Below are 13,126 nucleotides of genomic sequence, written 5' to 3' on the forward strand. Positions count from 1 at the left end.
CTCAGTAATCAGGCTTCCGCCCCCAACATTCTACTAAAACTGCTCTCACAGTAGTGATCAATGATCTACTTACTGCTAAGTCTAAGGGTCATTTCTCCATACTCATTCTCCTGGACCTCTCTGCTGCTTTTGACACTATCGATCACCCTCTACTCCTACACACCCTCCACTCCATTGGCCTTTGTGACACAGTTTTTCCCTGGTTCACTTCCTACCTATCGAACCGCTCCTTTAGTGTTTCTACCTCTGGCCCATCCTCCCCTCCACTCCCACTATCTGTTGGGGTCCCACAAGGATCTGTTCTTGGACCTTTACTTTTATCAATTATACAGGTCTTCTCTAGGGACACTAATTCGGTCATTCGGCCTCCAGTACCACCTCTACGCTGATGACACCCAAATCTATATCGCTTCTCCTGACCTCTCCCCTTCTGTACTAGGTCGTATAAGCAACTGTCTTTCTGCTATCTCCACTTGGATGACCCAACGCGACATATCCATAACATAAGTGATCATATCAATAACAACACAATTTACTCAGGCTTCCAAGCCCGCTGCCTTGGTGTCACTTGACTCCACCCTCTGCTTTATTCCTCACATCCAGACTCTCTCCCAGTCCTGTCAATTCAACCTTAAAAACAATGCCAGTATACGCCCTTTTCTTACTCATCATGCTATCACAACTCTTATGCATTCGCTGGTCATCTCCCTCCTTGACTACTGCAACCTCCTGCTATCTGGCATTCCCGACACCCATATATCCACACTTCAATTCATTGTAAATGCTGCTACAAGACTGATCTTCCTCTCTCACCGCTCCACACCTACTGCACCCACTTTGCAAATCCCTCCACTGGCTCCCTGTGTCCTCCAAAATCCAATTCAAATTACTCACCCTTACCTGCAAAGCCCTCAACAACACCCCTGCATACATCTCACATCTTATATCAAAATACTCTCCCTCCCGCCCTCTTAGATCTACCTCTGACCTGCACCTTGTCTCGTCTCTGGTAACCACCTCTCACTCCCGCCTACAAGACTTCTCCCGTGCTGCTCCCCACTTATGGAATTCCCTACCACGCTCAATCAGACTTTCCCACAGCCTTCAAATCTTTAGACGCTCTTTGAAAACCCATCTCTTTTTTAGATGTGACTTTATCTCCGATAACACTATTCACACTAATACACCCTTACAGCTGTCCCAAACTCCACTCTGAGCCACATTTGCTCCTCTTGTTTCAGCTGTGCCCTCTTCCACTTAGAATGTAAGCTCTCTAATGAGCAGGGTCCTCCATACCCTTTGTTTTCATGTCTGCATTTATTATGTCTACCTTATATGTCCCCGTTTTATGTGTGTACTGTTTTCCCCACTCTATGGGGCTGCGGAGCACTGTGGCGTCTTACAAATCTACGATAATAATAATAAGAACAACCCCCATGGTAGTAGTGTCCCCCAGATAGTATGAAAGGGAAAAGAACAACTTGAGTTCTGACAACCAGAACACCACTGCAACACTAGCACATGTTATTAATAGGTGTCTATAGAACAATGGTTAATAGCGTCAGACCTATTTACATGCATCTTACTAGCGCAAAAAACACCTGTAGGTATGACCCCTTTTAGTGCAGGAAAAATCCCTGTTCATCTGTACTATAGCTCTGACCTCAAAGCTGCCATAGTCTCTAAACTTTCTTTGTTAACATTTTGTGACAAGTTTACCAGTTTTCTATTGAAACTTCCATTTCTTGCACTGCAATGCCAAAATATATACCTGCAGCACGATTCCACTTGTTTCTTGTAAAGAATAACATTACTATGCAGATTAGCAAGATCTCAGGTCAGGTATGTGCAATGGATTGCAGCTTTATATTATGACAGAATATACACAACCACAGAGGAATGTAGAACGTAGTCTATTAACTCTCCAGGTGTTGAGGCCGTATGCTGTGGAACTACAAGTCTCAGGCTGGCATGGTTACGGCGGGAATCCACAATTTGTCTAGAGCCAAAATATAAGAGATGTCAAACCCTAAATCTGATTGTTATCTTATTATTTATGTGTTATGTATAGTGCCAATATATTTAAATATGGACTGATCGGGGGGATGGCTTGGGCAGGAAGGAATTGATTGGCTGAATATTGGGTGCGCCCACAAAATTAGTTGTCTCCACTTTGTGCAAGTCCCACTCAAAAATCATTAGGATTACTATGGTCAACAATCAATTTAAGATACAATGTCATGGTAATTTGGATGTTTACAGTGGCAATTTTCATAAGGGACATATGAGGGTGGACTGTCCCCTTAGTAAGGGGAAGACAGGAAATAATCCAATGCTGGATCGCTCTGCTTAGTATATCTCTTACCGTGGATTACAACCACGCGTTTCGGGAGTCTCCTTGCCACCTGTTAGTGTAATGAACCAGTTCTTTGTTTGCTTTTCATGTGTGCAGAGAGGCCATGCTCCTGTGTGAATAACTGTAATGTGATATAACCTGTTCAATCCTCCGCTCCTAAACTTTATATGCATCGTCTGCCAATAACTGACTGATAATAAATGTGGGACTAGGATTTATTTTCCTGTTTGTAACTGTGTAAAATCTGCAGAATGAATCTGGACTTTGTCCGCTTGGTACAGACAGTGTCCACAAGGAAACACAATAAATATATTTTTTACAGTCAACTGGGGAATTGAACTGTTCACATATGAAGCCTGGTACAAAGCACTGTTCCGATTGAGTTACTTTGTAAAGTGTAATGGTGTATCTCATCCCGGCTCTCCATTCTGTCTAAAGCTGAAACAGCAAACCATATTAGGACTCATCTGCAAACATTGCATTTAGGTGCAAAAAAAATAAAATAATAAACAACTCATCAACCAATCAGGGACTTACTTTCATTGTCTAGGTACAAATGTATGGTTTAATGAAGCTTATTGTGAATATAAATCTGCAAGTAAACAGAGTACATTCCCCCCTTTAGAGAATTAGGGGCGCTAAGGAGGACTTTTTCCGAGGACAGATGTGTTATTTTATATCCTTGTGAAGTTTATGGGTGAGTTGCTCTAAGGACTGTATTATGTGATCTGCGGGAACTCTCTCCTCCGGCTGCCTAGTATCAAGCTGGAGAAGAAAGCTACACATGCCCGCCTGCCTTGGTGCCTTGTAGTCATTCACATAATCATCTCCGACATGAGCGGCTTGGTGCGGTGCCACGTTAGCCAGGCTAAGAGCCTTACGAAAGATTCCCAGATCGGGTTTAGCGATACCGGCACTCTCCGAGGTCAGAACAAAATCGAAATGTCTGTCTAAATCGCACTGTCGTAAGATCTCCTCCAACCTCCGGTCAAAGTTAGAGACCACTGCCATTCTGAGGCCCATCTCACCACATCCCTGCAGGGCCTCCCTGGCGCCCGGTAACACCTCCCAGTTCTTGGCGGTGCAGAAATCTTGGTAGAGTTTTTCTGCCAGGGGTTGTATCGCTCCCTCGTCCCGGACGCCAGAGAGGCGGAACGTCTGCGACACCACGTCCACCCACCACTGGTGGGAGGTCATGCCCTGGGACAATCCATAGTTGGGGAACAGGCGCCAATGGTTACGGTAAACTTGCCGAAAAGAAGTCTCCAGGGCGCCCGAGTCAACTTGAAGGCCTCTGACCTTGGCTTCAGCCTGGTACTGCTGGCCAATGGGGAGACGTAGACGTAGCAAAGTGTCCTTCACGTCCCAGGTCAGTAGTTTTAGCCTCATTGTGTTCTCTGCACGGTCTGCGGAGAGAGGTGGGTAAGACAATGTATATTGATATAAAGGTCCAGAGTTCATTTACTGTATGTTAATGTTGGCTGCACTGAAGACTGTCAGGGCATTCTTGAACTTGTAGCTCTACAACAGTCCGATTGACTGAGATGGGCCTAACTGTGCTACAAGGCTATTAAAACAGGATTGGTTTCTCAATTTCAAAAGAAGAGCAAGTTGGGAGCATGTAATATCACTCTTATGCCAGACACAGCTTGAGAAACATGACTGCTCTGTACAGAAGATCCTGCTGAACTGCAAGAACATCATTGCTGTTAAGGGAAACACCCTCAGAGATAGGTGCATACCAGGCAGTCATGATATTATTCATTAGCATGTTTCCTATCAATCCACAAAGTACCTAATGACTATTAGCCAGGTAGAGCCTCAAAAATGTCACTTTTTCCTAGCAAACCGATGCCTCCATTTTATGCAGGTAACAGGTCTATGAAGGTTAAACAAACAAAATCTATGCATAATCTGCATTATACCAGTAGGGTCTACCTATACACATACTGAGAAAGCCACTGTAAAAATAGTGTGGTCAAAGCAGGATCAGAAATTAGAGGTACCGGTGAATCCTTCACGTAGCCTCGTAGCATGATGGCTACAGGAATGTGTAAATGTGACTTTATAGCTCATTATCACCCAATTTCAGAGTGGCTATACCCATATGTATACAGAACAGTAAACTGTCGGCTGGTATATTTACTTATTAAACTTAGCTCAGTCCTTGGATAAACATTGTGCAACCAAAAAGCAGGAAACACATTGTCCCACAACATATTTTTAAAAGTTTAGCTATTGAAATGTACCCATCACCAACACAAATAATAGAGGCAGCCACTGTGTGAATACATCCTAAATTCACCAGGAACTAGTGACATAGCTGAGGCGTGAGATATGTTTATGAGATTTGTTTAGGATGAGGAATATTATTTAGGATTAAAAATAAAATAAAAAACTGTACCCCTCTAGTGTTATGCTTATTATAATTTAAACTTGACAACCACTAGGATTGTGAACATGGCCATCCTTATCTCCATTCTGTTCCCCCGTCACTCTGTGGTGTCTTTCGCTGTTGTCCCCAAAAAATGTACTCATCGCCTCTCCTAAATTCTTCCCATGAAACTTTCTCCATGGCAGTTTCGCTTTGGAATTTGCTTCTCCAAACACTGCACCTTAATCGAGCTCCACCCTAAATTTCCAGTGACTTAAACGTGCTGTGAAAAACCAGTATTAGTAACACCTACGCACCAAATGTACATATGCAGATACTTGTAAATATACCCAGAACTCAACAAATCTGGTACTGTGTGCAGTTTTTTCCAAAACCAAAAAACGTGATCTCAGTTAATACAGTACAACAACCCAGGACAAGTGTAAGACTAAGGAATATATTTACTAAACTGCGGGTTTGGAAAAACGGAGATGTTGCCTATAGCAACCAATCAGATTCTAGCTGTTATTTATTCACTGCATTCTACAAAACGACAGCTAGAATCTGATTGGTTGCTATAGGCAACATCTCCACTTTTTTAAAACCCGCAGTTTAGTAAATATACCCCTAAGACAGCACAATTAAAGGAGATTTCCCTTAATAACTAACCACTATTTTGTAATTACTGGTTATCAGAGGATGTTGTGCCCAAAAAAATACCTGATCTAGCAGAATAAACGTCAAGGAAGAATTAACCTAAAATACAAGTTGGTTTATATAACTGAGCTACTAACAACATCCACAAATAAGATGTAAACATTTCAGGAGCTGATGAACTAAAAATATTTGAAATAACGTTGCGATCTTGGGGGGGGGGGGGGGAGATATTTTCCTATGAACAGGAGACTTCCTGGCCCTAACCGTATTGTAGGACAGTGAATTCAGACTCTTTCCAGAGACTAGGGGCTAGATTTACTAAGCTGCGGGTTTGAAAAAGTGGGGATGTTGCCTATAGCAACCAATCAGATTCTAGCTATCATTTTGTAGAAGGTACTAACTAAATGAAAGCTAAAATCTGATTGGTTGCTATAGGCAACATCCCCACTTTTTCAAACTCGCAGCTTAGTAAATCTAGCCCTAGATCTTAAAAAAGCCAATCGTAATAGGTATATAGCCTTCCATGGTTTGTTTTTTTTTGACAAATATATGTGTTGTGTTTTTAGTTGTGGTTTATTTGGAGCAGTTTATTTGATATAGGCATTAAAACTTTAAATAAATAAATTCTTCCAAGTTGTGGGAACCGTTACCCATTGATTTTAGTAACACTTTTCTAGAAGGTAATTTGTATTTTAGATTGATCAGTCATAATTTACAAACAAAACCACTGCTCTTGTCAACCAATATGACCATGTTTAATTCTCCTGCGAGCATTCACTTCATTTATGTGCCAAAAACGACAATCTTGAATTGTTATATCTTTTTCTAGGAGACCAAGATTCATGCATTTTGCAAAGAAATACAGAATACTGTAGAAATGCCCTGACCAAGCTGATCCACTGCACGGTCCTGTATTCCCATCCTAATTTAAGCAGTTTCTACATATAGTTAACATAAATAAAAAAAATACAAACACTTTGAACAAACACAGTATGTCTAGGCTGACAGTGACATTTCGACAAGGAGAGGATCGTCGTTCACGTCTCCACCTTCCACGGTTTCTCCTCATTCCAACCATACCACACATACATTCACCAATGATATTTACACTTTCCCCACCAGCAGCTACAACGGTTATCCCACTACCTTATGTATCAGTCGCTCCCCAAACCTTAGATTGTAAGCTCATTGGGGCAGGGCCATCTTTTTCTTGTTTCATGTCACTGATTGTCATTTATTCAAGGTATTAGTAAATTATATATTTCGGTGAAATGCATCTGCTAAGTCTTCGCAAATAAAGGTCACGCCTCCCTCCCCCACCTCCTTGTATGTTCTCTATATGTTCTGATGTGAATGTTTACATATTCTCTGTAGAGCCCTTCGTAATGATAGATGCTATCAGTAAACAATAATAATCCATTTTTAGTGGAACCAGCGCCCTTATAGCTATTGTTATTTATGGGTTAAATAGTACTATCTACAAGTGTTTGGCACATCTGGTGCTCTGGGACCCCTAACAGTGCAGGTTTTCCATATCTCCTTGTTGGAGCACAGGTGTACTCATTACTGACTGATACATTGTAAAAGATCCACAGGTGGTGTAATTATATCACCTGTGATCCCGTGAGGACACATAGAAAACATGCACAGCTAGCGGCTCCTGATCTACAGGACACAATTACTATGAGAGTCCACCAGGTACAATTTTGTGCATGAAACCGTTATATTTGGCAACACTTTAAAATCACTTTCTGGGACATGTTGCATCCAAGCACAACACAGGCGATACCATCTTGGAGGACCACAACCCCAATTATCTTGTGTTTTATTATGAAATGGTCCCCTTCAATACATATCAACAATGGTCCAGGGAATTAGTAAGGTAGACAATAGGGACAGAATATAAAAAACAGCCCCCTGTGTGTACAATGTTGTGTATGAGATGGTGTATATACAGCACAGCCCCCTTTGTGCACAATGTTGTGTAGACACAGCACAGCCCCCCCTGTGTGCACAATGTTGTGTATGAGATTGTGTATTTACAGCACAGCCCCCTTTGAGCACAATGTTGTGTATGAGATGGTGTATATACAGCACAGCCCCCTTTGTGCACAATGTTGTGTATGAGATGGTGTATATACAGCACAGCCCCCTTTGTGCACAATGTTGTGTATGAGATGGTGTATATACAGCACAACCCCCTTTGTGCACAATGTTGTGTATGAGATGGTGTATATACAGCACAGCCCACTTTCTGCACAATGTTGTGTATGAGATGGTGTATATACAGCACAGCCCCCTTTGTGCACAATGTTGTGTATGAGATGGTGTATATACAGCACAGCCCCCTTTGAGCACAATGTTGTGTATGAGATGGTGTATATACAGCACAGCCCCCTTTGTGTAAAATGTTGTGTATGAGATGGTGTATATACAGCACAGCCCACTTTGAGCACAATGTTGTGTATGAGATGGTGTATATACAGCACAGCCCCCTTTGTGTACAATGTTGTGTATGAGATGGTGTATATACAGCACAGCCCACTTTCTGCACAATGTTGTGTATGAGATGGTGTATATACAGCACAGCCCACTTTCTGCACAATGTTGTGTAGACACAGCACAGTCCCCCCTGTGTGCACAATGTTGTGTAGACACAGCACAGTCCCCCCTGTGTGCACAATGTTGTGTAGACACAGCACAGTCCCCCCTGTGTGCACAATGTTGTGTAGACCAAGCTCAGCCCCCCGTGTGCACAATGTTACAATGTTGTGTATAAGATTGTGCGGCACAATCAGTGTCCCGGTCACATGACCTTCGGCTCACTCACCGGAAGCTGGCTACCTGGAGCAGTGCGGATCATGGGTCCGCCAGTATAATCGTCCCCCAGCTCAGGAAACACGAGTCTATAGAAAAAGGTTCCGGGCTGTAGGTATTACTTATACCTGCCCACCAGTGACCTACATCACACAAACAGACTTTATATGAACTATATTGATTACTAGAAGTCATATTAAAACAATCAAATAAACTATGATTGGATATTCATTATAGATCATTGGCACATTTACATATGATGGGCCTATTTAGTGAGCTGGGCACAGATCTGCAGCTCCATCACCTAATCAGTGTTAAGAGCAATGTATTAATTTCATAACATGTCTTATTGATAAGTGGAGACCCTAAATATATTAGTTCCTGGCCCCTAAGCTTGTCATGTGGACAGTATCTGCAGTAAATGATATGGCAACCTATGGATCTCCCCCTGGCCTCTTCGGATGTTGGGGTGGGGTTCAACAGAAGGTCTAACAGGTCAGCATGTATTGTCTGGCAGGGCGTGGGGACAGAAGCATGTAGCTTTGAGCCGATTGGCTCAGACACAGTGAGAGCGCTGGGAATAAGGTATAAATAGAGGTGCGCTATACCCGAGGCTGCCGCTATTGGAGCCCCCTTTTGAGCCGAGGTCATTGAAGATATTTTTGAGGGTCAATGCAGAGCTTCTGCCAGTACTAGCGAGCTCCGGCACTGCCCGGGCTCCTCGTGGGTGGATCCAAGCCATGAGGGCTAAGTGCTGATTGGATAAAGAGAAGACACCTCCTCCCAATATTTAAAAGGACCAAAGAGTGACACACTTAAGATTAGTTTTATTTCCAGGTGTTTGCAGTAGACTTTTAGATACAACCTCTCATTAAATGCAGTAAAACATATAATAAATAGTGGATGTGGTCATATATATCTTAGAGCCAAATAGCCATCTCTAGGATGCAGCAGAGGTGTTTTTGCAGTTTCTATGGATATGTTTGAGGACTGCAGTACACACACTAGTAATGTCATTGTTCCTGTGTAAAATAGTTTGGTGCTAGGAGTACAGGGTCATGTTAAGGGTTAGACCAGTGGATCCCAAACTTTCTCAGTTCGAGGCACCCTTAGGGTCTCCGTCATTTTTTCAAAGCACTCCTAAGCCAAAATAATTATCAAGTAGTTCCTTGCCTTGCTTAACACCAGCCCAGGCTACAGCACCCCAGGGAGCTGTGACGCACAGTTTGGGAGCCACTGGGTTAGATAGGAAAAAGGCCAGCGATTTTCTCACACTCTTTGACGTTCCATGTGTGAAGTGTGTTCCTACACAAAATGGCAGCCATATATGTGTGTGGGCTAAACTGATATTCCTGAGCCTGCAGTCAAATAATTCTCTAGGAATTGGTACCTCGCCAGTATCAGTAAACCAGTGCCTCAGTGATGTCACTGGATCCTAGCAAATTAACAGGTGGCACAACGGTTCAAAATGGATCCTTCCACCTGTGTACACGTCAGGTCCCCTTTTAATACACCAAACGAAAGATTGTATGAGGCCGGAGAAGTAAAGACAATTTCACATTTGATTCACCCAAATATATACAGATTTACATGGAAAACACAGCAAATCAGCAGGAGAGATCTCCAACCATGTTTGCCTCCGCTGCATACTAGTACGTCTATACAGCCACCATCTTACTAACCACCCATTACAAGCGTCAAGGCAGGACCGTGTCGATCACATAAATTAAATATAGCTACCTCTACAGTTAGATTGCTTGAAACTAAACATTGCTCTCTAGAATGTAAGCTCTCATGGCAAGGTTCCGTTCTGTCTCATGTCAATCCACTCTCGTCTACCTCATATGTCCCGGTCATGTCTTGTTAGTTTTATGCTGTTTATTTACTCACGCGCACAGTATTCGTACCTTTATCAGTGCTAGTGGTAATTGCTCCGACATGAACCATTCTTATATCATGTGTTACCGTGGTCACGTATGTGGTATTATGCCTCATTGTATCCGAATATCTGTTGTGTTCGTTATTGTATGATTGTATGCCGTATCAGAAAGATGATTTTCCGGCACTACTATAAACAAATGCTGATGATGACATGTTGCACTGTGAGAACTTGGGGGTTTGTATCTACACACTGCAAAAGATACAAAGAGAGGCTGGAATATACTGAGGCGTTTGACACTGTAGGCAAAATGCTGAGGGTGCAATAGAGTACATGAACTGTGGAGGTTTGGTAACATGCAACTGCGTACACAGAGCTTGTAAGCACTGCTTGGGCAGGGCGCAGCGTGCCATAAGGTACCCGAAGGTGTTGGCACAGGGGGTTGGGTACTAATACCCAATGCTGGCAACCCCGACAAGAACGACGACATCTTCAGTCCGAATGTTAAGGAGCGCGACCTATTGTTCAGAACAACTGTTTAGTATACGGATTCCGAGGAAATGCGATTAATGAAGAGGACGGCAGCACAGAATGACGTACTGTGCACGCAGACAGTAATCTTTCTACACTTAAGGGGGCAGTTGGAAGAGGCGCCGCCTCTTCAATGTTATTAAGTAAGGCTTACATATTGTAGCCTTAATGTATTCTCCAAGTGCCCCTTTAACTGAAAGATTACTGTCGGTGTGCACAGTACGTCATTCTGTGCTGCCGCCCTCTTCATTAATCGCATTTCCTCGGAATCCGTATACTAAACAGTTGTTCTGAACAATAGGTCGCGCTCCTCAACATTCGTACTGAAGATGTCGTCGTCACTCTTGTCGGAGTTCCCAGCATCGGGTTTAGATTACCACCGGGCACTGGTTGGACAGCAGGTGGCATGCAATAAGGTACACAGGTGTGTTGGTAATGTTAGACAGTGCATTAAGATACATGAAGGTGGCCGGCGCTGGTTGAACAGTGTGTAGCGGGCAATAAAATACACAAAGGTGTTAAAGAGAATGCATACAAGATTCTCTACAGATGGTATCTTACGCCTGACAGACTAGCTAAAATGTACCCAACTGCCTCCCCGGCCTGTTGGCGAGAATGCGGACATAGAGGTACCTTCTTTCATATTTGGTGGTCTTGCCCTGTCATCTCCTCCTTCTGGGATAAAGGAGCTACTCTCCTTTCCTCCCTTCTTCAATTCCCTATCCAGAAGAACCCTTGGTCCTTCCTCCTCTGCTACCCTATACAAGATGCTGATGTCCCCTCTGCGAAACTGGCTTCGCACATTTTGGCGGCCGCCAGGTGCCTGAGAACCAAATCCTGGAAAAGTTCAACACCTCCCCGCATCTCTTCTATAAAGTCCTATGTCTGGTTCATTGCTAGCATGGAAAAAATCACTTTCCACCTCCGGGATAAAGACAATAAGTTTTACCAAATTTGGGCCCCTTGGTTACACCACTGATGTCCCCAATACTTCCCCTCCTGTAGGTTGACTCATTCGTACCAGATACTTCTGTTTATGTTAATCCATCAGATAAAGTTACTCCTTTTGAGGTCTGAGACACCGACCTGTATTATCTTACTAGCACAGACGACCCCTTCCCACCCACTGCCTTTTATAATAATAAGGATATTGTCTGTGTTAATACAGTTCTCCAGTTTTGTGCCACATGTTGCTATGAACAGCAATTACTAACTTGTATTGTGACAGTGTTTGCCTTTTGTTTTGTATTATGTTTCTACTATTTCTGTATATGCTGGCTGTCACCCAGGTTGATTGAATAAAATTTGAGTTATAAAAAAAAAAAAATACGCAAAGGTGTTGGCGCGGGATGGACAGTGCGTACCGTGCAATAAGGTACACAAAGGAGTTGGCGCGGGATGGACAGTGCGTACCGTGCAATAAGGTACACAAAGGAGTTGGCGCGGGATGGACAGTGCGTACCGTGCAATAAGGTACACAAAGGAGTTGGCGCGGGATGGACAGTGCGTACCGTGCAATAAGGTACACAAAGGAGTTGGCGCGGGATGGACAGTGCATACCGTGCAATAAGGTACACAAAGGTGTTGGCGCGGGATGGACAGTGCGTACCGTGCAATAAGGTACACAAAGGTGTTGGCGCGGGATGGACAGTGCGTACCGTGCAATAAGGTACACAAAGGTGTTGGCGCGGGATGGACAGTGCGTACCGTGCAATAAGGTACACAAAGGTGTTGGCGCGGGATGGACAGTGCGTACCGTGCAATAAGGTACACAAAGGTGTTGGCGCGGGATGGACAGTGCATACCGTGCAATAAGGTACACAAAGGTGTTGGCGCGGGATGGACAGTGCGTACCGTGCAATAAGGTACACAAAGGTGTTGGCGCGGGATGGACAGTGCGTACCGTGCAATAAGGTACACAAAGGTGTTGGCGCGGGATGGACAGTGCGTACCGTGCAATAAGGTACACAAAGGTGTTGGCGCGGGATGGACAGTGCGTACCGTGCAATAAGGTACACAAAGGTGTTGGCGCGGGATGGACAGTGCGTACCGTGCAATAAGGTACACAAAGGAGTTGGCGCGGGATGGACAGTGCGTACCGTGCAATAAGGTACACAAAGGTGTTGGCGCGGGATGGCCAGTGTGTACCCAGCAATAAGGTACACAAAGGTGTGGGCGCGGGATGGACAGTGCGTACCGTGCAATAAGGTACACAAAGGAGTTGGCGCGGGATGGACAGTGCGTACCGTGCAATAAGGTACACAAAGGTGTTGGCGCGGGATGGACAGTGCGTACCGTGCAATAAGGTACACAAAGGAGTTGGCGCGGGATGGACAGTGCGTACCGTGCAATAAGGTACACAAAGGTGTTGGCGCGGGATGGCCAGTGTGTACCCAGCAATAAGGTACACAAAGGTGTGGGCGCGGGATGGACAGTGCGTACCGTGCAATAAGGTACACAAAGGTGCTGGCGCGGGATGGACAGTGCATACTGTGCAATAAGGTACACAAAG

At 44.0% G+C, this 13,126-nt stretch overlaps 1 protein-coding gene across 2 annotated transcripts; it reads right to left on the reverse strand.

Moving 5' to 3' along the window:
• Nucleotides 1-2,907: 2,907 nt before the first annotated feature.
• On the reverse strand, nucleotides 2,908-8,254 carry HDHD3 (haloacid dehalogenase like hydrolase domain containing 3). Of its 2 annotated transcripts, none has more exons than XM_075185454.1 (2): nucleotides 8,218-8,254; nucleotides 2,908-3,762 (listed from the first exon to the last, which is right to left on the reverse strand). In XM_075185454.1, exon 2 carries the CDS (start codon nucleotides 3,743-3,745, stop codon nucleotides 3,026-3,028), a length of 720 nt encoding a protein of 239 aa, XP_075041555.1. In that variant the 5' UTR covers nucleotides 3,746-3,762; nucleotides 8,218-8,254; the 3' UTR covers nucleotides 2,908-3,025. The 2 variants fall into 2 exon arrangements, with proteins under 2 accessions (XP_075041555.1, XP_075041556.1); XM_075185455.1 differs by lacking the exon at nucleotides 8,218-8,254 and adding an exon at nucleotides 4,761-5,185.
• Between the last annotated feature and the right edge of the window lie 4,872 nt (nucleotides 8,255-13,126).

This window comes from Mixophyes fleayi, chromosome 9 (genome assembly GCF_038048845.1).
Source record: "Mixophyes fleayi isolate aMixFle1 chromosome 9, aMixFle1.hap1, whole genome shotgun sequence".
NCBI classification, from domain to species: Eukaryota; Metazoa; Chordata; class Amphibia; order Anura; family Limnodynastidae; genus Mixophyes; species Mixophyes fleayi.

Coding starts and splice junctions, on each gene's coding strand:
- HDHD3 (XM_075185454.1), bottom strand. CDS start 3,745: ATGAGGCTAAAACTACTGACCTGGGACGTGAAGGACACTTTGCTACGT.